At 49.3% G+C, this 25000-nt stretch overlaps 5 protein-coding genes across 9 annotated transcripts in view; 3 read left to right on the top strand and 2 right to left on the bottom strand.

Moving 5' to 3' along the window:
- Positions 1–2738: 2738 nt before the first annotated feature.
- Positions 2739–8467, bottom strand: ccne1 (cyclin E1). 2 transcript variants are annotated; one of them, XM_080884493.1, is made up of 12 exons: positions 8351–8467; positions 7832–7882; positions 7574–7661; positions 7098–7160; positions 6829–6995; positions 6583–6718; positions 6143–6289; positions 5958–6053; positions 5236–5370; positions 5007–5118; positions 4767–4924; positions 2740–3597 (listed from the first exon to the last, which is right to left on the bottom strand). In XM_080884493.1, exons 2-12 carry the CDS (start codon positions 7843–7845, stop codon positions 3427–3429), a joined length of 1287 nt encoding a protein of 428 aa, XP_080740619.1. In that variant the 5' UTR covers positions 7846–7882; positions 8351–8467; the 3' UTR covers positions 2740–3426. The 2 variants fall into 2 exon arrangements, with proteins under 2 accessions (XP_080740618.1, XP_080740619.1); XM_080884492.1 differs by lacking the exon at positions 8351–8467 and having other exon boundaries at positions 2739–3597; positions 7832–8344.
- Positions 8468–8478: 11 nt separating this feature from the next.
- Positions 8479–15102, top strand: LOC308398088 (uncharacterized protein F13E9.13, mitochondrial; the record flags this gene model as incomplete). 2 transcript variants are annotated; one of them, XM_080884495.1, is made up of 6 exons in its annotated part: positions 8479–8723; positions 11729–11811; positions 11900–12080; positions 12168–12318; positions 12872–12999; positions 14912–15102. In XM_080884495.1, the coding sequence occupies exons 1-6, from the start codon at positions 8678–8680 to the stop codon at positions 15100–15102; spliced, it is 780 nt and encodes a 259-aa protein (XP_080740621.1). In that variant the 5' UTR covers positions 8479–8677. The 2 variants fall into 2 exon arrangements, with proteins under 2 accessions (XP_080740621.1, XP_080740620.1); XM_080884494.1 differs by lacking the exon at positions 8479–8723 and adding an exon at positions 10469–10721.
- An 11-nt stretch (positions 15103–15113) lies between these two features.
- On the bottom strand, positions 15114–16663 carry LOC308398091 (tumor protein p53-inducible nuclear protein 1). The gene is made up of 4 exons (XM_080884500.1): positions 16640–16663; positions 16111–16254; positions 15892–16036; positions 15114–15773 (listed from the first exon to the last, which is right to left on the bottom strand). Exons 2-4 carry the CDS (start codon positions 16232–16234, stop codon positions 15545–15547), a joined length of 498 nt encoding a protein of 165 aa, XP_080740626.1. The 5' UTR covers positions 16235–16254; positions 16640–16663; the 3' UTR covers positions 15114–15544.
- A 1386-nt stretch (positions 16664–18049) lies between these two features.
- LOC308398092 (protein C19orf12 homolog) lies at positions 18050–21226 on the top strand. Its single transcript, XM_080884501.1, has 3 exons — positions 18050–18291; positions 19392–19577; positions 20536–21226. Exons 2-3 carry the CDS (start codon positions 19418–19420, stop codon positions 20799–20801), a joined length of 426 nt encoding a protein of 141 aa, XP_080740627.1. The 5' UTR covers positions 18050–18291; positions 19392–19417; the 3' UTR covers positions 20802–21226.
- Positions 21227–21358: 132 nt separating this feature from the next.
- LOC308398090 (uncharacterized protein) overlaps positions 21359–25000 on the top strand; it is a 4817-nt gene continuing 1175 nt past the window's right edge. The window contains exons 1-3 of one of the 3 annotated variants that reach the window (XM_080884498.1): positions 21359–21737; positions 24330–24485; positions 24570–24662. In XM_080884498.1, the coding sequence (XP_080740624.1) occupies positions 24414–24485; positions 24570–24662 (165 nt within the window). In that variant the 5' untranslated portion in view covers positions 21359–21737; positions 24330–24413. Of the gene's footprint in view, positions 21738–22211; positions 24040–24291; positions 24486–24569; positions 24663–25000 lie in introns of those variants that run through there. The other 2 variants (XM_080884499.1, XM_080884497.1) reach the window with 2 other exon arrangements.

Genomic DNA, 25000 nt, shown 5'->3' with positions numbered 1-25000 from the left:
CTCATCGGTTTTATAAACGCACGGTTTAGTAAATGTGAACATTTTAACATATTTAAGCTTCTTCACAGTAAAAGGAGGAGGTGATTTTATCGCAAGGTTATTGGGCGACAGCTCTTAGTGGTCCCGCCCATTTAAGATCATGCTGGAGTCTCTGTCTTAAAGAGAACTTCTGAGGGGCAGCCAATGAGGAGAGAACTGGCGTTAAAACGGCTTATTTCAAAGAGAGGATGAGTTAAAGGGCTGCACTGAGGCGGGACCAGATAAGGAGGGAGGGCAGAACAGGTCACCTTTAATATACACACACAGGTGATGAACACTGAGACACTGAGCTCAACAAGGAAACCCTGCTTCAGTAACAATAACAACATCAGGATTTAAGTCCTGCACAGGTAAACTGTAGTTATCGCAAGTGTCCACCAGAGGGAGGTACAATCCCAGCTAAACCATCAGGAGCCTGTCCAGCGCCTCCTCGAGCCCTCAAAGCTTCTGCAGACCTGACAAACTTTAGTGGACTCACTGAGTCTGAGCTGAAAGTGTGCGTTACCCAAAGCGGTGCCTGAGAGCGACTGCAGCCGTTCCAGGCCACATGAATGCGATGAATGAAATATTTAAGAGTAAGAGAAGAGAAAGCGGGAGAGCTGCTAACATCAAAGTGTCTGCTAACATACACTGGAGCAAGTTGTTTACATGGGGCGGTGGCACGGCCCTGAGGGAGGTCTGGCCTGGTTCTGACGCCGCTCAGCTCGAGCAAACATCACTTCACACAGGCAGGAAACACCACCCCTCCACCCCCACCAGGAGCCCGGAGGCATCCACCACGCTGCTTCACCAGAAGCCCGACGTGGATCCCGATCCCCCCGATCCGCAGCTGCTTCTTTTTTTCTCCAGCACATCTCCACGTGAAACTTTAGAAACCGTGAAGAAAGCAAAACTCCAGCCCACCCAAACTGGCCTCACAAACATATAAATACAAAAACATCGTCTGATTCTGAGCGGCTCACGGACGCTGGGACTCCAAAGGGAACCTGATAAAAAGTTTGATTAAAACAGCGACAGATCACTGAGCTATTTTCATGCACCTGTGTGAAGACATGAAACCAGGCGAGCAGATCCACAGCTCCTTCGGCACATAATGAGACCAGCGGTCAGGCCTTTTTACCCTCGAGAGGCTGAAACAAGCCCACTCTTCACTAAGACGATCCTGAAGGAGCAAGCGTGCCTTCCTGTGGGGTCAGGATTAAGTGAATTCCTGAGTGGGAAAATTCACAGACACTCCTGGAAGTCGGAGGTGGTGTTGGTGCAGCAGCAGCTGATCGGTGATGTCACACCGCAGTGAAGCGTTTTTGATTAACGGTCCAAACTGGCGGCTCAGATTCAAGGTGATTGGCTGTAGCTGTTAGCCTCCAGCACTCTGAGCACTGACAGAACAAAATCAAAAACCTTTTAAAATAAACAAACTTTAACAAAGCAGCGGTTTCAGGAGTGGTCGGGGGGGGGGTGACCTGGAATGGCAGAAATTTAGACTTGTTAAAGTTTCTGATTGCTTTTAGAAGAACTCGTCAGCCCTCGTCGAGCACATCCATCATCTTTGAGACGTCCACATTGCTCTCCATCCGAGGAGCTCGTGTCCCCAGAGCCTGACAAAGTGAACCCTCGGTCTGATAAAGCTGAGCTACCGTCATCGAGGCTCACAGACCGGACCAGCACGCTCTCTGCTTTAATCTGCTGGTTCATGCTGTGTTTCCAATCCAGAGTTCAAAGAACAGAACACGAGTTTCTCCACCCAGCTGAGTCAGGTTCAGGTGACTTTACCTGTGCCTGCAGGTGCATTCTGGGAGTCCCCCATGAAGATCAGAGTCACGTGTTTGTGTTCTGGAGGGTCTGAGCTTCAAATTAAATCTAAAATCAGCACAACTCACATCAAACTGTCAGCAATGTGAGAGAAACAGAGGTCAGAGATAGTGTCTGTCTCCTGTTTCCACAGAAGAGGGGCCTGAAAACTGAAGGCTCTGCCTCCCATTCTACTTTAAATACTCTAGGAACAACAAGTAGGCCTGCAGAGCGAGAGCGAAGGAAGCCAATACAGGAGAAATCTGCTCTCTTTCTAGTCCCTGTCAGGACTCTTGCTGCAGCATTTTGGATCAGCTGAAGGCTTTTCAGGGAGTTTTTAGGACTTCCTGATAATAATGAATTACAGTTAAAGGTGTAGTGTGGGCCACTGACTCCTGAAGGATGTAAAAGGTTCAGACCGAGCTTCATGGTCTGCGTGTTTCCTGCATGCAAAAACATTTCAGATCAGAGGAAAACCTGCAGAAGTGAGATACAGACATGTTTTAACCTCTCAGTCTTCTGCTGTGTAACACCCACCTCCTCCTATCCCAGCATCCTCCTGTCACACCAACCCTCTGCATGTCCTCCTTCACTACATCCATGAACCTCCTCTGAGCTCTTCCTCTCCCACCCTCCCCCCTCAGCCGTCCCTCTGATGGACTCATTTCTGATCCCGTCTCACTGCCAGTCAATATCAGAACATCTTCAGTTCAAGCTCTTTTTGTCAGCATCACTACCGTTGTGTTATCCTAACACCTCACCTCCTGTTTGAATGCAGTGAACTCATGTTTGAGTGCCAGAGATGCTCTTAGAGTTCCCGTTTCCTTCCTATCAGCTTAAAGCGTCTGACGGTGTCACAGTGCCACCTGGTGGAGCGCAGCCTGAGCTCGCCCATCTCACACTCATCACGTCAAAGAGCTTAAAAACCTTTATTGGAAAACATGTAGCAGCATTTCATTAAAAAACAAACAAAACAAATCATGTAGAGACATTTTTGGGATAAAAAGGTCAAAGTTCAAGACAGTCAACATTTAGCTTCTGAAGCCCGGCTGGTTCACCTGTCCATCAAGGTAGCCAAGCTACTGGTCCCCAAGCAGAACATGGCCACACTGTGCCCATTAAAAAGGAAAACGCACGCACGCGCACACACACACGCGCGCACACACACACACACACACGCGCACACACACGCACGCACACGCGCACGCACACACGCACGCAGTTCCCATCATGCTCAGCCCACTTTATAGCAGCACGTAGAGCCAAACACGACCCTAGAAATAGTTTGGGGGCAAATGAGGCCACTAATAGATTTAAGCGCGCGCGCTCGCACTAAAGGTCTCCTCAGTTTGGCCTCTGCATAGAAAATAAAGGCGTGGTTGGACTTGATCCGAGCGTTCAGCAGCACCGCTAATAAAAAGCATGAAAACAAAGTCTCTTCTGCTCGCGCTCAGACCGGAGCTTAAGCACGTCCCCATGGCGGTGACGCGTCTCCTCGCTGCTGTTTCCCTCCCTGGAATTAAAAATTTAATCTCAGCTGAAACTCAAATCCAACACGCCGAGCTTTCCTGTCCCGCCGGCGTCAGCAGCGCTCTGCTACTGGGGGGGCGGAGACTCCATGCTGGCTCTGATCTTAACCACGGTGGCCTCGCCTCGATCCGGCTCTTCGGTCTTCTCGCTGCTCAGGGGCGGAGTCAAGACGCCCGAGGGGACGGGGCAGCCACCGTGACACTGCAGCTCCACCTCCTGGTAGGAGTACGCCTTTTCCTGTAACACAGCAGGAACACGCATGTGAAAAAGCACACGTTTGGACCTTTTTCCACATTTACTACATCCTGTCCCCATCGACACCTGCGGTACACGCCCAGGAGTCTACATAACTCCGCCCTCTATCTGCCACCTGCGATGACCGCTCAGGCCTTAACCTCGCTGCAACCCATGCTGGAAAAAACGACGTAAGTTTTCCTCGGCTCTCAGGAGGAAACGGAAACAATCCTGAGCAGTTTTCTGGATCCTGTCTTTAAAGTTTTTGTGTGAGCATTTAATGTCATTTTTTTCAACCATTAAAGCGCCGATCGGTCATCGCCGCCGCGACGGAGTTCTTCTGCTTCGAGCTCGTTTAACCAGAGGTGGCAGCGCGTTTCACGTTTTTCTGCCGTCGTTCATCATTTTTACAAAATTATTCTGTCTGAATTTCTGCTCTGATATTAACGCTTTGGGGGTCAACGCACACGTGGGCGTGTCCTAATCACACGACCAATGTAAGGCGACATGGAGATGCAGTGATCTATAGACAAGTTTTTAAACTTCCCCTTGTGGGACTAATAAAGGTATCTCATCTTGTGTCGAGAGGCCACGTAGATCCAGAGATGATAAAAAATCTCTGGATCTACGTCCCAGCCTGCAGGCGTCAGGCTGGGACGTGCTCCTCTGTCTTATAGTGGACAGAAACTATTTTTTGGAGCGGCACAAATACAAATAAAATTTGTGTGACTCTTATTTGATGCAGAACAGCTGGTTGTTCTGTAAATACTTTGAAATGGTTATAAAAAATATGCTTGGCTGCATTTTTCGGTAAATGGCTGCAAAAAACTTTTTTATTTGCAAAACTTGTGCATAGTTTTGAAAACTTACAATTTATATTTGCATTTCAAGTTATGAAAATTATTCTTTAAACATGTTTGTGTTTGTTACAGTAAAAAATAAAACTGATTTTATGTTTGTCTGATTTCAGATCAGTTGTGTTAACACGGTAAACTGAGACACGAGGTTGTCCTGAAAGAACGAAACCAAACAAGGCGAGAAGCTGTTTTAAAGGTGAAATAGTCAAAAACAGCCGATTGTGCCCCGGAGCGACAAACTTATCAATAAAGTTACAAACCGGTGACTGTGAGGGGAAATAAACAAACGCACGCACACACAGCTGTTGGACCTACCAGCCAGGTCACGTAGGGGGCGTGTGTCTGGATGTTGTGCATGTCATCCGCAGAGATTCCCGGGAACGTTTTCATCGGCGAGCTGCCGACCTCTCGCAGCGCCATCGCAAACGGCACCATCCACCTCACGCACTCCTCCACCTCCACCCTCTTCAGAGCTGCACGGACAGAAGGAGGAGGTGAGTCGGGGTGGAGTCACACCAGCAGGGACAAACAGGAAGTGTGGAAAATGAATTTTACCTGACACGGTCTCCACCAGCTCCAGGGACGAGAAGTGAAAGAGCGCCGAAGCAGCGAGAACGCCGTTAGAAAACTCGAGGCAGCGCACGTCCAGCATGCACAGGTCCAACAACTGAAAGCAGACGCACCATCAGAGACACTCGGCGGGAGACAGACGGTCCCACCTCAGCGAGAGACGCTCGTCTCCGAGCACATCGGCACAATTCATTTATGGTAACAGACGGCGTACCTCTGCGATGTGCGTGAAGGTGGCCTGCGGGTATCTGGGGAGGAGGAGCTCGTCCGCGTCCTTCAGGTAAGCCACCTGCATGTAAACATTGAGCCAGGACACGGGAGTCTGTGGGCTCAGGCTCCACTTCAGCTCCTAGAGAGAAGACGAGTCCACGTTAGACACCCAAATCTCCCATCTGACGCAGGTTTAAGGGCTGCGATGACAGAATGACATCACGAAATGATGCGTTCACAGCTTTGGCCGTTTGCTGGTTGTTGAATAGTTTTGTGAGCTTTAACCTGAGATTGTGTTGTTTCTGACGAAATACATTTATATTCAAAATAGATCCAGGATTTAAGGAATCGAGATCACTTGATTCAAACTAAAATTGATTTTTTTTTAAACACAATGAGCATCATTAAACTGCTCAGATGGCTCCGCCCCTTCCTGAGCCCGGTTCTCCTGGAGGTTTCTTCCTGTTTTTCCTTCCCACTGTCACCAGGTGCTGGCTCATAGAGGACCGTCTGGCTGCTGGGGCTTCTCTGTACCTGACCGTATAAAGCACCTTTGACGCTGCATAAATCAAGCTGAATTAAATGGACCAAACAGTGAAATTGTCACCGAGTCTTCAGCTGAGAAACCAAAGGAAACCTGATGACGCCACAGAGGCCGTGTCTCACAGGTGAGGACACAGGTGTGCTCAGAGCTCGGTTAAGGCCGAGGCAGGTCGTGCGTTTTACCTTCATGACGATGATCTCCATGCTGAGGATCTCGTCTTCTGTGCAGGCCTCGTCTGTCACGTAGGCAAACTGGTGGACTTTGGGAGGATACATCTCCTGGGAGAGAAACATTTAAAGATAAGAAACGCAGCAGACACGCCGCAACAAAGCACCCGCACGGTACCGAAGAGCTCCGCCCTCCCCACCTCGACTTTGGCGGCAATGAACAGGCAGGTGATGCCGATGAGCTGCAGCGTGGATTTGAGGACGTTCCTCTGGGTGGCCATGAAGCGATCAAAGTAGTCCTGAGCGAGGTGGTACGTCTCCCTGTGCAGCCTATAGACCTCGCTCACCTGACACACACACACACACACACACACACACACACACACACACACACACACACACACACACACACACACACACACACACACACACACCTTGAGTACATTAAGGTGACTGCATCTTTACTGTTTATTCTTAGATGAATGATTTCATGGTTTCCGGGACGCCGAGCTGCGTCTGCTGTGGATCGTCCACAGTAAAACCTGCAGCCTGAAGCTAAAGGTTAGCGTAAAGCTAAAATCTCACGTATAGACACACCTGAGATCAGGTGGTGCTGCAGGTTCACAGACTCAGTACTGACCTCCATGAGCCAGTCCAGGAGGATGGCCCTCATCTTGGGCTGCAGGTGTGGATGTTTGTCCATCATGTGGACGTCTCTGGTGTAGGACTTGTCCTTCTCCAGCATGTTGTTCCACACGGCGTCCTTACTGGCCCAGCTGACAGACACAGAGTCAAACAGATCGCTGACACGGGACAGGTACAGGTGACAGATTAAAGGAAAACACCCCCGACCACTGAGGGCTGAGCAGCCATCAGCACCACTCACCAGAGCGCGGGCAGTGGCGCGTGGTGCACGGGTGTCACACATGTGGTGTGGAAGCTGTAATGAGGAAAGCTGGCGTTGACCAGGGGGACGAGCGGGCACTCCTCCTGATCAGGCGTGGAGATCCACCTCTGCGGACTCACGCGATCAGCTGCAGGACTCCAGCCCGGCTGGGAGACAGGAAGAGCTCGGTTAGAGTCGAAGAAGGGTGGAGGAGGAACACACGCCTCCAAGACTGTGGGCGTGGAGTCGCTGCAGGTAATTAGACCCACCTCACACTCGCGCTGCTTCTTCTTCGTCATCTCTGCTACCTCCTCATCCAGATCCGGTAAAACCTGAGGAACAAACAGAAAAGAAGGAACCCTGGAGTTATCGTTCTCATGCTTTTGTTATTTGGAGGCGCCCCTCCTGTGGACCGCACTTGGTGTCAGGTGATCAGCCTTCAAATCGTCTTCCAGGCAAAGCTAATAAGTTAGGGCTGGATCAGGTGACCGCTGACCTTCGGGCTGCAGTTACAAAAAACCTGAGCTTAAAGACGCGCTCTGCGCCTCCGTGCTGTTCACCATCTCCCCTCAGATGAAGGCCCACTGCTTCTGTCAGCTCTCCTCACTGTGGCTCTAATATGATGTCCAACATTGTTGGAACCCTGCGTGACCCTCTTTGTGACAAAATCAATGACCCACCCCAGCAGAGTGTGTGTGTGGGGGGGGCCCTGCTGGAGCCTCTGCCAGCCTTTCAGGACACTCACAATAGCAACATCTGCCTTCCTCTTCCTCGGTCGGACTGTGGTGTGTTTGGGGGCCTCGGCAGGAGCACTCTTCGCTTCTGTGTCTTCCCTGAAACAAGCAAAGCAAACAGCAGCTGTTAGCGAGCGCTGCCATATCCACAATCAGCCGAACAAACCCGGGTTAGCACGGGTAAACGCTCACACGGTCCAGAAACAACAGGCTAGTTAGCCCGTGAGGCTAAAGCTCCTGGTGGCTCTTCCTGCGTGGGCCAAACTCACCGTGTTCCTCTCATTATAGTCGGGGCCGTGGAAGCGTCCGTGGGAGCAAACCTGTGGACGACAAACGACTTGAAATTTAGACTTAAACAGCCGTAAAAGTGCGACGTACAGCGGCCCCAACCCCCACTCCGAGCCGCCTTCCTCCCGACAAAGCCCGGCTCAGCCTGGCGCGGAGAGCGGGGCAGCAGGCCGCTTCCAAGTGCCCCCAAAGCCCCCCCACCGGACCTCGGAGACCCGGAAAACTGCCCCGACATCCACGCCACACCGAGCAAGGTTGGTCTGAGGCGGCCACGGGGCTCGGTTAACCGAAAACAGCGATATTTTACCGAGTCCGGCTGCACATCATGGCCGCCTGATGCGGACACGGAGCGGCCAACAAAGAGCCGAACCCCCGGGGGCTGTCCACGTCTGGACCGGAGACCGTGGGGGTTTAACGTGGGAGCCTGGGTCACATTACCCTGCAGGCAATCAAGCCCCAATTCTACTCACGCAAACTTTTAGCCAGCTGCAGAAACTCACCTCAAGTTCCTCCCTTGAAGTTCACCCTGCTCCGCCGAGAGCTCCAAAAGAAGGTTTAACCCCGCAGTGGGTTCCCCTCAGGTTCTCAAAGTGCGTTCTCCAGGTGTGTGCTCTCTGTCCTCCGGTGCTCTCCTGCTCGCGGTGCCCGGGATTCTGAGCTTAGGCCGGGCTAACTGCTCCGAGCTGGCGCCTCGCAGAGCGCAGATGAGCTCCACGTCAGGAGGCGTAGATTCCAGTTGGCGCTAAATCTCCACCCTCTGCGCCGCTTTACAGCCGCATTGAGCTGCGTCACCTCAGCCGCTCACCTGTGCAGGGCACGCGGCAGGTATGCTGGCTGAACTCTACGCGGATGGTCGCGAGCGTGAAGGAAACGGTGAGTTTTTAGTTTTGCCGGTAAAAATGGGGGCGTGAGTGCCGCGCTGACAGCTGCGAGGGGCGGATCTTCGCAGACCGGAAGCGCTCGGGCACCGCGTGGCTGTGTGTCAGATGTAAACAAAGGCAGAAGCGGCGCAGAAAGACGCGGAAAACGACGCAAAGCGGGCAGAATGACGCAGCAAGTGAGCGAGCGGGTTCCGTGCGCGTTACCTTCAGTGTCTGTCACGGGACCGGGTTGTGATTCAGCGGGAAAATGAAGCGTATCGCCTCCCACATGTCCACTGCGGGCTGCCGTACTCGCCCCGCCTCCGACCGTAACGGAGTGACCCGCTCAGCCGCCTCCGGACTCCTCCCCGGGCTCCCAACTTCACCATTAAATCTGATGAAGTGGCAGGAGGCGAACCAACCTTTGACGTCAGCAAATCTGTGGCTGCTGGTCACGTGATCACATGACAGCGTCCTCACACGGTTGTTGCTGCAGGCTGAATATGATAATTCATTAGGCCGTGGTTTTAATAACCAGCTTATACAGGAAATGCAATAACGTCACATCGGTACCATCCTTCCTCCTGCTGCTGAGACATGACCCGTAACAGAGCTCAGCATCTGCATTTACAAACACAGCAGCACAGGTCAGGACAGTGGAGACTTCCACGATGATCCCTCTGAGCTGTGGGAAGCACCGAGGCTTCCTCGTGATTTACAGACAGCTCTGATCACGGGAGGAGAAATGGAGCAGGAGTAATCCTGAAGGAGGAGCCTGAGCAGTGCTGTGGAGGTGAGGAGTAACAGGCAAGGTCACCAGTATGAAGCGTGAGGTCGAAGGGTGTCAGTGTGTACGCCCCACAGGGTGGAGGTCAGAGGGGTGGAGGAAGGTACAGAAGGTGTGATCTGAGCGAGATATGAGACTGAGGTGGTGTCAGGGAGGATGTAGCTGGACAGTATCGGATGGTTGACTGCAGGGTGACTTTGGACATCAAGAAGAGCAAGTGAGTGAAGGAAGGATGCTGGGAAAGTAAAGCTGAGGGAAACTGCAGGGAGTGTCCTCTGGACAAAGGAAGGAGGACAAGGAGGCTTGGTGTGGACCCAAAGCAATGAACGGTGCACTAGAGAGGTGAAGAAGGCAGGGCGGAGCGGGTGGAGATGAATGTCAGGGGTGATTCGTGACGGAAGGGTAGCAGCACGAGACAAAGGGAAGGTTCAAAGACAGCAGTGAGCTCTGCTGTTTGGAGATGGCAGAGGATGAGCTGAAGATGTTCAGACGTTCACTGGGAGTGAGAAGGAGGAGTCCATCAGAGGAGCAGCTGAGAGTCAGAGAGGATGAGATGGTTTGAGCATGTGCAGAGGAGGGAGGGTGATGGAGCTGCCAGGCGCAGAACGACTGCTTTGAGTTTCCTGCGGTCGGCACGGAGCTTCGAGGTTTGCTGCTATATGAAGAATAGAAGTTTTAATAAGTGGGTGAAAGTGGAGGAAGGTGAGTCTGAGAGGAAACCCAGAGCCAGGTGAGTGCAGACAAACATTAATGGTTAAACTTCAGCTTCCTCAGAGAGCGTAAAAGTTAAATAGATGAGACACGTCCTGTTTCAGGTTGGCCATTTTTTTGCTCGTTTGTGTTGTTGTGTTTGCACATCTCTGTTGCTTGTGGGGCTCGCACACAAGAATTTCACTCGCATGTGCTGTGCCAGTGTGCCTGCACATGTGATGTGACAATAAAAAGTGATTTGATTTGATTTGATTTGCTGGCCCTGATTTACAGCCAGGAAACTTGTTCCAGAGATGATTGTGTTCGTGTCTTCGGTGAAGCTGAAATACTCTTTTTGTTTGGTGAACAGAACAAAGTCGACCTTTGGTCAGTCACATGACCCCCTCCTGAGAACGACACAAACAGGTTTCATTCTGTGGCGTCTGCACAGAAAGGGAAGGATGAAGTTTTTGGAGCTGTTTGGGCGTCTAAAATCCGTCGTTATCGGAATGATTCACGTGAAAGCGTTGCCAGGTAACAGAGTCCACCTGTCGGCGTCCTCCAGGTTCAGGTGAAGTGTTTGGTCGTGGCAGGGGGAGGTCAGTAAGAGCACAGAGGTTTGCAAAATGTGGTTTCAGGGTGAGCTGGCGTCCAGCTTCGCGTGGGCCTGCGCGTCATCAGGTTAAGACAACATCACACATTCTGATTGGCTCAGATTTAGCTGATATGTGACATTTTCCTGCGTACGCTGCGCTCAGACATGAACTTGATTAAGTCAGACGTGTAACATTTCAGCCTCGCACACCGGTGTGGTCGCCCTGTGACGGGGCAGTTAAACTTTATTTAACCAGGACAATGTGAGTCGAGATCAAACATCCCTTTTGCAGGCTGAGACTCGCAGCAGTACGATCGACCTTAACTTCATACGAAGATACACGGCAACAAAATACACAATAAGTACATCGATGCAGACGATGACCCACCCTGAACCCTGAACCTCGGCCCCGTTCTCCTGTCCAAACAAGGCCTGCTCTCACTTTTTCTGCTGTCATGACCTTTGACCTTTCACACACTAACACACACTTTCTGCACGCTCTGACCTTGGGGTAAACTTGCTGGGACGTCCACTCGTAGGAATATTTTGGGATTGTGTTAACAGACCTGAACACGGTCGCCCTGCAAACAGACCAAAGCTCTGCTTTTACAGAGGCGCTCACACCGCTGATGATCAGTTAGTCAATAACCTGCATCGATTAGCAGCAGCTGATAGTTTCTCACACGCTGCGTTTTGGTTTAGTGTTGAATAAATAATGACACGCTGTAAATATGCGGTGTTTTGTTGTTCGTCCAGGTGATCATGGTTGTGTCCTGATGTGTCACCAGGTGTACTCGTGACTTTGAGTAGGAGGAGCTGCAGAGAAAAACATCACAGTTTGCGCTCGTATTCTTGTACATGCATGATGTGCACATCGGTGCCCACATCCTTAAGTGTTGAGGGTACTCTTTGAGACCCTTTATAACAGGCTCCTCCTCTTCCTCAGGTAGCCCACTGGGCTCTTTGAAAATGTCTGAAATCAGCGAGGCGGCGTGCCGGGAGGCAGCGATCTACAGAGACGCAGGGGTTGTACGTTTGTGCACGTTGTTTGCGTTCCTCACAGCTCTGCAGTCTGCACAGGCGAGGCGCTAACCGAACCTCCAATCCCGTCTTTCAGGATGGACTGATCGTTGAAAACATGCACGATGTGCCGTACTCTCTGAGCGCGGGCCCCGAGGTGAGCGCCTGCATGACCGCCGTCTGCTGCAGCGTTAGGGCCGCCTGTCCGTCCCTGCCTATAGGAGCGCAGATCCTGACTGCAGCCAATCAGCAGGCTCTGGCTGTGGCTCTGGCTTCAGGTTCAGTTGTTCATTCAGTTCATGTTGATGTGTTTGGAAAGATGCAGGACGTGTGATCAGCACGGTGACGGCGCTGTGTGCTTCCAGGCCTGGACTTCATCAGGGCTGAGGCCTTCGTCTTTGCTCACGTGGCAGACGAAGGCCTCCTGAACGCCGGCGCCGGGGAGTTACTGCGGTACCGCAAACAGATCGGAGCTGAGCACGTGCAGATCTTCACCGACATCAAGAAGAAGCACAGGTGAGGTCACCTGCTGTGCAGTTATAGTAAAGAATGAAGTACTCAGTGATGCAAGAAGACGTGAAAACACTTCCTGTGTCTGAGTACAGCTGCAGATAATCAGGATGAGCGGCCGGCCAACAGTCATTCATGCCTGTCACAGCTGAGCTTTCAGGCACTGGGACGTGAATGGGGCCAGCCTGGGCGAGAGAGGTGTTAAAATGTGTGTCAGCACCTTGGCGAGCTCTTAGGCCGTCCTGGATGTTGCCTGGACCTGCGGCTTTCATGTTGATGGTCCCCTGTGGTGTCCTTCTGGTGTCTACTGCAGACACACTGAAGGGCAGCTCACCTGCTGCTGTGGGAGGAGCATCCACCCCACTGAGCAGCAAATCATGAAACTTTCACACACCTCACACAAGGTTTGATTTTTATTACAGTGCAAACCACTTATCATCTCCAGTGTGTAACATCCACACATGCCTCTGTGTGTGTGTGTGTGTGTGTGTGTGTGTGTGTGTGTGTGTGTGTGTGTGTGTGTGTGTGTGTGTGTGTGTGTGTGTGTGTGTGTTTCCAGCTCTCACGCCCTGACGTCAGACGTGAGCGTCGCAGAGACGGCGCGTGCTGCTGAGTTCTTCCTCTCAGACGGCGTCATCATCACAGGAGCAGCCACAGGACTGCAGGCCGACCCCGAGGAGCTCCGAGGTCCCGCCCCTGCCGCGCACACGCACACTCTGTCCAGATGTTAGCCTGACTCTCGTCACTCACTGCATTTTATCACTTCATCGTCTACAATCAGAATCCTAGCAGCTTCTCGTCACTGCTGAGATTAACGCTGCAGAATATAAAAAGGAGACATTACAAGGATTTTTATTTTGAAATTAAAATCTGAAGTTAAAATCTCAGGTCAGGTGACTCCTGTTAGAGCTGCAGCAAGGATTCACCTGCATGCAGCACAGAAACAGCTGATTGGCTCTGCAGGGTTCAGGTGTGTCTTCATCAGCTGTGCTGCGTGGGCGGATGCACACTTCACTTTATTCTCAGAACAGTATTTCACAACATATCAGACATTTTTTTAAGCCCCCTCACCTCAGGTCCTCCTGCTTTTACCCCGTTTGTCCAGAAGAAGTCCCCCTCACCCTGAGGGAGAGAGGGCCGCGGGTCGCACTCGAACCACTGAGCTAAACCGGCGCCCAAAGAGTCTGAATTTTAAATGTCACACTCACAGCAGGGGGTCAAGCCCACCTGAGCTGTTTGTGGGAGGTAAATCCACTCGTTTTTCCCTCTGTGTCCTTAAGTGATCAGAGTAGAAAAGAACCAGTCCATTTCCTATCGAAAGCTTAGAAATGAAAGTCATGGCTCCACCGACATTCACTGAGATAAACCCAGAGCTATACCTGCCCTCAGGTGTTACTGATGAGTGCCATGTTTTTGTGCTTCCTCATCTGTAGGTCCATTTCCTGTTTAAAACATTTAAGCAATCAGCGTTGAGGTGCTGCTCTGCAGCTTCATGCAGCTTCATGCACAGGACCATAAATCCTGCAGTAATCAGTCAGTAAGGTTTGCATCAGCTCAGGTTACTGAGTCTGAACTCTGCACCGCGTCCTCGCAGCAGCAGCCAGGATATTTATAGCAGCCGGACACTCAAGCCTGTAAACAGTCTGAGGGCTGTACATGCCACTGCTGCGCGCGCGCGCACACACACACACACACACACACACAGGTGCTGGTCATGTTCAGACACATTCACCAGGTCACGCGTGTGAGCGGAGGTTCACTGAGTGCAGCTCTGCAGGTGGTGAAGGCGTCTGAAGCGTATTTTCTATTCTGTCACACTCTAATGTGTCAGTCTTATATCTGCCACACCCCTCTGCGCACAGGCAGGAGACTCTGGCAGGTCAGAGAGGGCACGCCTCAGGTGAGCAAAGTCATTATGAAGCCAGAGAATATGCATGCAGTGAGCCTGTTTGCACACACACTGTCCTGCACCGACCCAAAGGTCCTGCGCAGCATGCAGTCAGATACCTTTGAGCTCCAAGGAGTTAGCACTCGGTGATGATGTTTATATAGCAGAGGCTGCTCCAGGCGAGATAAACAAACCACGCATGCTAGCAGCGGCTGCGTTTTAGTTAGCAATGCTTCAACCCAAGGTCCAAACAGCTGACAGTAAACGAGGCAAACGTATCAGAGACACGGCCCAAAGACCAGGTCCCAACACGGAGCCAGGAAAACACTCGGACTGTGTCAGGGAACAGAAGGATCATCAGAGTGGGAACAGGTGTGACTAATCAGGGTGGGTCACATATCGACTGAGAGGCAGGAAGTAGCACCACAGCAGCCCTCACCCCGACGCCTCTCTGTGCTGAGTCCAGCCTGCAGTGCGTTTAGTAGCGATCTACTAGATTCCTTTGTAATATTCAGAGGTTTAAATGAAATCTAAATGATCTAATTCAAATTCTAAACCTCGTTGCTCACAGCCTCAGGTGGACTTCAGGGTTTGTAAGTCTGGAGGGTTGAGATGCGTTCGTGTGCTGCTGGACGGTGGGAAACGAAGCTTTCGACTGCTGACGTGTTCTTAAATAGAAATTCATTAAAGTGATTTTTTCTGTTTTTCCAGACGTTTCCCAGTCTGTGGGAATCCCCGTGCTGATTGGCTCAGGAGTGACCTATGACAATGTCGAGAGCTACCTGGATGCAAACGCGATGATAGTGGGCTCCCACTTTAAGCTGGGCGGGCACTGGGCCAACGAGGTGGACCCGCAGCAGGTGAAGAGGTTCATGGGGAAAATCCGGAAGCTCCGGCAGTGAACGAGCCCCCACCATAAAGACACGCAGACCGCAGCTTTAGAAAATCTCAAAAACTTTATTTTGCTTTTTTAAAACATTTTATAAATACACACAAATAAAAATTAAAATCTCACATTTGTGTCAAATAAAAAGTAGAAAAGCAGCAGGAACGCTGCAAAGGTCAAGAGGTCAACTCATCACACACTTTAACACGCAGAAGAAGAAGAGCGAAGCCGCCAAAATGACAGATTTGAACACGGCGACAGAGCACGAAGCTCTGACATCATCAACATTAATCTGAGCAGTGACTGTTCTGCCGCGCGGCGCTCGCCCTGCTGACAATAAAGTTTACAGAAGAATGAAAAACGTGTGGTTCTTTCAGCTGTTTGATTACTGCACAGGAAGTGGTGAATGTCACGTGATGTAACGGCGAGGTGAAGCCTGAGCGGCGCCGATATCGGAGTCAGTAGTTGTAGAGACGCTGGCAGGGCTGCTTGAAGTGTCCGTAGCGCCGCTCTGCAGGGCAGAAGCGTGTCTTGGTGAGGTTCTGCCTGTGAAGGGCGCCGCGGCTCAGCTTCCTGCCTTCAGCACGGCTCCTGGCACGCTGCGCCACCGGCAGCTGGATGTTGTACGGCAGAGGAAGCCCCCAGGCGGCGAGACGCCAGGATACATGCCGCCTTACCGCCACAGGCCTGGAGAGACACACAGGAAGCCACATTATAAACCACGCCCACCTGCCCTGCTGTCTTCTTCTGTGTTTGTAAAACTGGTTTCAGATTATCTGAATGAAAGCATCGTCAGCATCATAACCTTGAGGTTTCCTCTTCATCAGAGCCCGGCTCCTCCTCCTCGGCTCCACCCACCCCGTGTCTCATCTGGTAGACGGACATGCTCGGGTGTTCGATCAGCAGGTTCTCGAGGAGGTCCCCGTCTGGAGCCGACAGAAGCCCGTCCTCTGCATGAGGATCAGAGATGTTTAGAAGCATCGGCGCTACAGCGTGTACACCTGAAGCAGGTTGACTTTCTCACCTGGCAGGGTAACGATGACCCAGCCCTCGTCCTCGAACTCCCGCAGCGTCTCGTGTTCTTCTCCTGCTGACTCCTGGTCCTCGCTGGCATTCCCGATAAGCTGAGCAAGAATCTTTCCGATCATCCCGACGTTTCTGACAGCACCTGTGGATAAAGAGCAGCACACAGGTGAGATCATCACAGGTAAAAAGCTTCCCTCATGACGCCGAGGCCTCAGAAACCTGAGCAGCTTGACCCCAGGTGATGTTCCACAAAGACAGGAAGCCGGGTCGTGACCTTTCACCTCCTGTTTCCACATTACTGCTCAACTGCAGTTTATAAGATCTTAAAATAATAAAACTTTATTTTCTATTAAACTGAGAACCGTTGTTCCTGTGCGTTTGTCCTGCTCACATGTTGACTGCAGTTCCGCTTCATCACGTGACCCTCAGCTTCATCGTGTTTACAGAAACATCTGCGCGTGAAACACAACAGAAGTGCACGCACTCACTAACAGACACGCGCCTCTGTGCGTGCGTGAGAAACAGACCTCGGCAGGACTCCGTGTACCTCCAGCTGGAACAAGCACCCTGCCCGTGCTCAGGTACGGCGGAACAGAGACTCTAACACTAACCGCGTGCAGGTCAAAGGTCACGCGTGGGTGTAACTAAAGATTCAGACCCACCTGCTCCGATAAGTCGATGTTTTCGCTGCTTTGAAGCTTCCGGTTCTCTCTGTGCTTGTTTTCATCCACAGGTTGTTTATCTCACACAGGCTCCTCCCCCGCTGCCTCAAACGTCACCAAAATCCACCCAATCAGGCGGAGCGTATCTCACTGCATCACACGTAAACAAACAAAGCCCCGCCCCCTGCCCCGATCCTCGCACTGAGCCGAGTTCAGCCGGGCAGACCCGGCAGGCCTGAGGTCACTCCTCAGCGTACCGGTCAGGGTCAGAGGTCACCGGAAGCAGGTTATCTGCTCGCTGGGTTAACCCGCGCGCTCAGCGATCTGGAGCTCAGCAATCACAAACACGGATGAGGGTAACGTCTTTGTGGCAGTGTGACGCAACAGGAAGTAAAAATAGGAAGAAAGCGTGAAATAAAGATGCAAATAGCATAAATGTAAACATGTCAGTGATGGACGCGGAGGCTGCTCCAGCTCGCTGTGCCGGTGCTTGGACCGCGCTCTGTTTCTCTCTATGAAACGGTGATATTAGGATGCGAGGAGGTTAAATAGTCCCTCTGCTCTCAGACAGGAAACAAGACAAACAGGATTCAGACGCAGGATCAGATATGAATGTTTGTGACAGCTACAAGGTCCCGAGTCCCACATTCACCCCACTCGGGGCGTGTGTGGGACGCAGCTTCAATGAAACAAACGCTTCACATATTAAAACAAAGGGGGCGGCGCCTCCTGGTGGCAGCCGCAGGTACTGCAGGTGAGGACAGCGAGGTCCGATTTACTTCATTTTTCTTCGATTCAGCAGAAGAAGAAGAAATGAGTCAAACATAAAACACAGAAACGTCCTCTGGTCTGAAGTTCGGTAACATCCGACCAAACAAACAGCCGAAGGAGGTCAAAGCTAAACAGAATGAATACAATAAGAAAATCAAGCAGATAATTATATATCATAATATTTAATAAAGTAAAATGTGAAGGACAGAGCGAAGTGCACAACAATTTAAAACACAACATACGAGCAACACAATGAACAATATACCACAATATCAAAACAATCTAAATCCTTATATACAGAAACGACCACAGCGCGCTGCAGGATGCTGGAAATGAACCGAGCTGACTTTCAAAACACGAAGAAAGAATTTAGTTCTTTTTTCTTTTTAATTCAAGCGACCAATGTGGAGGCTTGGGTGACGTAGCGAGCTGCAGCGACCAATCAGAACTCTCCGTGTAGAAACTTTGTTTGAAGTTTCTCCGGTCTCCGGCTTGTTTAGTGCGCATGTGCTCTTTGAGCGTATCAAACTTTGTGCGCATGCGTTCGTTAAACAAAAGTAGAGTGAGATTAGAGCGTGAGTGTTTTAACGTGAGTTCCTGAGCGGACCGGCGCACCGGACCGTCTTCTCTCCGTTTCTCCGGTTTGTGTTCAGCGAAGAAGAATCAAACAGGCTCGTGTGTTTCCTCCTTCATTGATCTGCAGAGCCGGAAGTTGTCTACAGTTTGCGGACAGTGACGGACTGAAGGTAAGCAGAATGTGTTCCGATCAGCTGTGTGACCTTTGACCTCTGCAGCCTCACACAGAGAGGGGAACGAGTCTGAGTGGTCGGTAAAAAAAAAGTCCCGAGTTCGCAGTTGAATCCAACCGGTTCAGATTATCCGACTCTGTGAATCAGACAGAGCAGCTGATGTTCACGTCCTGACTCTGTAGTTACTTCTTGTTTGCCGGTGTGCTACACCTGTCACTGCCGAGCCCGTCCCACCAAACTCCGCTCAGAAACCGTCTAATTTAAGTCCAACTGCTGTGATTGTGCCCGACGCGTTTACACGGAGCCTGTCCTGAACCCGGAGCTCTGACAGCCCCCTAAGAAACACGAAAGATAACGCAGCAGGGCCGTGGATGTGGTTTATTCGAGTAATTATAATGATTACAGGCCGTCTGATGGTTTCAGGCTGCGTTGGAAAGTAAAAGTGAAACCAAGCTGTGGTCCTTTCCGTGCCTCGCGTGTGCGTGACAGTTTTATGCAAACAGGCTGAAGGTGGATGACACTCTGCTCTTTGAATCTCACTTTTCTTTGTTACATGTCACAGTCAGCAGCTGATGGAAAACTGAAACTGGTTTTTATTTTAGGGTCAGACGTGCTGCTTCCACTTTTGTGTCTGTGCTGCATTTCTACTGTATGTTATTTCTATTCATGCGTCATCATACAGCTGCACATTTGGCACAGGTGGATGCTGGGAAAGGTGGAGGCGGAGCAGAAGGAAGAGAAGGAGATGCGAGAGAAATCGCAACCGCTGAGCAGCGTAGGCTCGGGTTGGGTGGTTTGTGTGGTCGCAGATAGACACGGAGTCAGTACACACGTGACCTCGTGTCGCACACGCGTGTGTTACTGTGACACGCTGTGTGTGACGTTAGTCACCGCTGCCTCTCTCACGGAGCTCACACACTGTTGCATCAATGATGCAGCAACCACAGAAATGCGATTAAAGATGTGACAGCTGCGACACGCTAACAGCAGATTTACCTGTGAAACTGTGACGCTGGCAGCTCACCTGTCCCAGGTGTGCGTCGCTGTGTAAGGAATAACTACTTGCACTCCTCTTCATTTTTGGACCTTGTTTTCAGGAAAGACACCACGTGGAGTCGCAGAGATGCCCGCCCGGATGGACGACGTCATGCGTTTGTGCTGTGAAGTATCGGCTCACGAGGAGATCAAGGTCGCCGTGAAGAACTCCACCAAAGGGGCGATGGTGGCAGGAGGATCTGCGTTTGTGGGCGGGCTGCTCGGCGGACCTCCGGGGATCGCTGTCGGTAAGTAGAAGAAGAAGAAGGAGGAATTAAATCTGCTGATTCAGCAGAAGGAGATAAAAAGACATAAAAGGAAACAGAGGAGGACGCTGGGTTTGAGTTTGTCGGTTTAAACCTGACTGTGGACGAGGCCGCGTGTTTGCCACAGCTGTCAGAGTAATAACACGCTCTGAGGATTTGTGCTTTTTGTGGTAGAAGGCAGTAAACACGAGCAGGTTCGAGTCCTCTGCAGTAACTGCAGGTAAGAAGACGTTTGGAGGCTTTAGTTGCTGCAGTGATCGTCACGCGGGCAGCCTCAGTAACCTGGACCAGCAAAGTCCTCCCCACACAGCAGCCATCTTGAAAGGCCTCTGGCGTTATGTAAATCGCTTTGTGTGGCCGACAGGAGAGTTAAAGCACACCTGTGTGAACGAACAGGTAAACGACCTCAGTGAAGGCAGAGCCGTTTCACATGTGTGACGATTATTTTTAACCACACGCTGAATTTAGTCGTTTGCATTGATGGAAACACAGACGCACTTTGGTCACCAAAGTTTGTAAATCTGATAACTTGAGAACGAGGCGACGCAGAGTTTAAAATTCACAGCACGGTGCGTGTACTAACATCTCATTTGATAAGAGGTCAAGGTCAGAGGTCAAGTTTTCTGAAACTCTGGCGAAGCCCATAATTCAACAGGGGAGTCACAAGTTTGTCCACCAGGAGGCTTTATGTCCTCACAGGTGCTCACATGCATGGCCTGAAAGCACACGCCTTAACACGCTCTGATCTTAACTTTTCCATAATAGATATAATATAATCAATCAATAAATGTATTGATGTGAACAGCCTGTGTTTAAAGCTTTAGACGTTTAAAGTTGGACGTCGCTGTCGCTGACCTCGGCCACAGCTGTTACTTAAGCCTGTTTACGCCTGTGTGTGCGCCTCTGACGCGCTGGTGTTCTTCTTCTGCATCTCTGTCAGGCGGCGCCGTCGGCGGTCTCCTGGGCAGCTGGCTGACCAGCGGGCAGTTCAGACCTCTGCCTCAGATCCTGATGGAGCTGCCTCCCCCGCAGCAGAGGCAGCTCTACGAGTCCATCACGGCCGTCTTGGGGAACCTGGACTGGACGGACGCGGCCCAGCTCGTCTCGCTCGTGATGGGGAACTCCACCCTCCAGCAGCAGGTCGCCGCTGCCTTAATTAGCTACGTCACCAAGGAGCTGAGAGCGGAGGTGCGCTACAAGGACTGAGGGATGGTTCCACGTGGACCTGACCTTTGAACTGAATCACGGACGTCTCGCAGCTCACACAGACGAAGTTCTCAGCAATGTTTGTGCAGCACTGATGTCTTTGTTACTTTGGCTTTTTTAATCCCTGAATGGGACCAGCGTGTAATTTAATCTGGATTAGAAAATCTGCTCATTCGCACACTCTGCATCAGGGTCTTTTTAAAGTGCTCCTGCTCTCAGATTTCAAGCTTTTCATTCAATATTTGTTCAGCAGCTTTGATGACTGACAGCTCAGCTGGTACACTGTAAAATGATTACTCCCCCCGAAGACCGAGGGCTGGTACTACACCTCTGATGTTTTTTATCATGTTTTTATTGCAGCGTGTTATGACATCATTGTGACACTGCAGGACGTTGCATTGGACAAATAAAAACTGTGTTGTACAGCTCTCTGCGTCGCCTGCACTCAAAAAACAGATTCAGGTCCTCCTTTCAAAGAACACATGCAAATTATGTTAGTTGTTCACAAATGCAATTAAAAAATACCAAATTAATTTGATTTTCTTTGTGTAAACCTAAAATTATTCAAAACCAGCAGAGGCTGATTCTGAACACAAAATGAATGAGTTTGTTGGGGCACTGGGGGTAGGAGGAGTACATTTTTGCACTTAAGTATTTGTAAACTCAAAGAAATAAATTCAAGCCCCTCTTTAAGCTTAAACATTATTTTTAATCTCATTCAACGCAAATGTAGCACTCCAGCGTTACTGCAATTATTATTCGTGTGGTGAACCTAAATTATTTTCTCTCAAAGCAGTCTTTGTCACAAGAACACAAAGTTACTGAGTTACACAACGGTCCGCCTTCTTTGAAAATTTTGCGCTCTTTCAGGATCACCTAAATGAATGCAGCTGCTCTTGGCCTCTCTGTACTTTTTGGATAAAACTACACCTTCAGGTAAGGTAACATATTATTTTTCCATATATCCAATTGTGTATTTCTTTATCAGCTAAATCTATAATGCTATTTATCATAGAAGCTTGTAACAGTTGTTTTTTGAACTTTTGGTGGTGCTACCATTCTCTTCTCTGCTTGAATACTATTTTTTTTTTGACAATATAGCCAGGTCTTTTCAAAAGTGCCTTGTTTTAGAGGAGAAATTGTGTAGCTGCCAACTTTTAAGTCGGAGCGTGTGCTAGCTTATTAGCAGCTAGCCATTGTGCTCAATGAAAGATGATGTGCTATAGCTAACTTCTTTCTTACTGTTTTCTTTTTATAATCTAAAAATGTGGTATTCTGTGTTTATTATCATATAATGCCATTTTCTAGTAGAAAGTATCGTTTTGAGGTGTCTTTAAAAGCACTACATAGTTTACTGAGGGTGCTACCAAAAGCGAACCATGTGGCCGGAAGAGTAACTGCAGGCAGCACAATGCGCACTCCCGTGACGTTCAAACCTATTTATTATTATAAAAGATTTCAGCTACGTCCACACTTACACAGGTATTTTTGAAAACGGAGATTTTCCGTTTTCGTTTTAAAAAATAATCCCGTCCACAGGTAAACGCAAAAATGAAGGAAAACGCTGCTAGGAACATGCCAAAGCAACAGGTGGCGATATATTCCTAAACTCAGCTAAAAACAGTTTAGGTCTTGACAAACTTCACTGATGGTTCAAATGTTTAGCAACTTTCAGTGTGTTGATTCAGCAGTCTGTATTTAAACTAGGGTTGCCAACTCCCTGAAAAATAAATAAGGGACACCTCGTGGCCAGGGCCGGGCGACCCAGTTGTCTTCACCCTTCCCAGTGTGGTGAATTTTCTAGCTCTTTTTTTGTGTGTGAAATTATTTTTTTAACCATTTGACTTGAAGTTGATTTAAGTAGATGCATATTCTATTCTTTGTGATATGAACACATGGGAAACAAATGATCATTTAGCCATTTATTTTTAGCTCAAAATGAAAACATTAACACAGTAAAACAGGTCTCTTTCTTAAACAGAAGCCTGTCATGCTTAACTTTTGAGAATATAAGTAAATCTTTCTTTAAAAGAACTCTGTCCTGCTTAACTTAAAATAATAGAAAACAATAGAAAGAAAAACATTCTTGTAACAGTGCACATTTAGTGCATTTAGTACAATTGGCTTCAGTTGAGGTATTATTTCAGCTTTTCTAATGCTAATCAGCTGCTCCTGTTTGTAAACCCGCTTGTTCCCATGATTACGCATCATAACTCATCATCATTATTCATCTATGTATTACTTTTATGTATTAGTCATCTATTTGTTGTAATCATCTATCCTTACAGTTGTTTATTACACAAAATAAGTTATATTATCACACTTCTGGCCACATAGCGCTGATATTCACTGCACATGCCCATATTAACGTTTTCCAGCCAGGTGTTTTCCTTTTCCCATTCTTCCCTTTCTCTGAGGGGAACAAACATTGCTGCTCTAATGCTGGGCTCACACTGTGCGGTTTTTGGCCCATTTTGAGACGATTTTTGAGTGATCGGACCGATTTTGGCCTTCATCGTGCGTCGTGTAGTATACGTGGGGTAACGAGAAGTGATTAACACCTCACGACCAGCTCCCGATCATCAATCGCTCGTGAGGTTCTCACCACAGGCGCTCACACTGCTCACGCGCAAACACGTAAACGTCGGTGAAAAAGACGGAGCAGCGCGGCTGTGCAGCGTGTGATCTGGACACAAGCGATGGAGGCACTACTTGTAGAACTTTGGAAAGCTCATCCGAGCCTTTTCGATGTGGCCTCACAAAATGATCACGACCACAACAACCGTGAAAATAGTTGGATCTACATGCTGCTCAATCACAGCTGCCTGATCATGTTTTTCATTAGCAATTTAGCAAAGTTGATGGTGGTGGTGTGTCTGTGTGAGTGAAAGACAGAGAGAGAGGGAGCGACAGATTTTCTGTTATAACCTTCATGTTATGGAGGCACAGTGTGAGCACTCAGGTCGCATCAGAGCATCGGGCGGTATAGTGTGAGACCTGCATCGTGACCTACCAACTTCTAACCCCTGCGAGTCAATCGTGCAGTTTGAGCAGGAGCTGAATAACGTGACTGAAAAAATCGCACAGTGTCTGCCCAGCTTTAGGTGTACTGTCGTCCGAGACTTGCACCGCAGTGTCGGCGTTTGTTTCCCTGTTGGCCATGCTTCTTGTTGTGGTCATCTGTTGTCTTCCGGTATTTTCTCCGCGAGCGACCTTTCCTCGACCAATGAGATGAGCGGTAATCTGAATTGTCATACTCGAATTGTCATAAGTGTGCTGTCAGCTCATTGGTCACAAAGCAGGAGAGGGGCTGGGAATTATGTTTTCAAACAAAGTGTTAATTCCATTAACATTTATAGACTACTTTTGATTCTCACTGTATTACGGGACAAAGTGCGTCCCTTATTAGCTCAATACGGGACGTGTGCTTTTGTTTCGAAATACGGGACGATTCCGTATTTTAAGGGACGGTTGGCAACCCTAATTTAAACTTCTAGTTTATTATATTTGTGTATGTTTTATTTCCAGGTGAATGCAGAGTTCCTGCAGATCACTACAAAACCCCTGCAGGCGAAGTTCTTGGCTCAGCTGGACAATTTAACAGACAAGCTGATGCAAAATTTTCAGGGGAGCAAAGGAGCAAAGGGCCAAAAGATCAAGGATATCATGGCGATCAGTAGTTTGGTCAGTACTAATGATAAACCCATCAATTAAATGCAATCAATCAATTCCATTTTTTTCACCCTTTTTTTTCCACCCTTGCATTAGTATGATGACATCGACATAAAGAGGGAGCATACTCTTAAAAGCCTGGTGATCTACTTTAATGAAGATCCAGACCTACTGTTCAAGGAGTATCTGGTACGCTTATCACACCTTCTTTTCTAGATTCAATTTGAGTTAGGTTCATCGCACACAAAATCCTCATATATTCAAAAGAGACAATATAATTGTGAAATATGTATTATTCTTAATAGTCATTGTTGAAACTTGCGCTGGAGAGCACTTTTTAAGGGGATAGTTTCAGCAAAAATTCAATTGTTCATTCTTTTGGTGCTGCCATGTAGGTATCTACTGCCTCTATAAACACAGTAAATGTGGACAAAACATTCATCCATTTTCTGTCAGTGTTTCAATTCAGTTTATTTATATAGCGGTATATCACAACAACAGTCATCTCAAGGCACTTCAGAAAGTAA

Source organism: Rhamphochromis sp. 'chilingali' (assembly GCF_963969265.1).
Source record: "Rhamphochromis sp. 'chilingali' genome assembly, chromosome: 6".
In the NCBI taxonomy this organism is placed as follows: domain Eukaryota; kingdom Metazoa; phylum Chordata; class Actinopteri; order Cichliformes; family Cichlidae; genus Rhamphochromis; species Rhamphochromis sp. 'chilingali'.
This window is presented reverse-complemented; position numbering and strand designations above follow the sequence as displayed.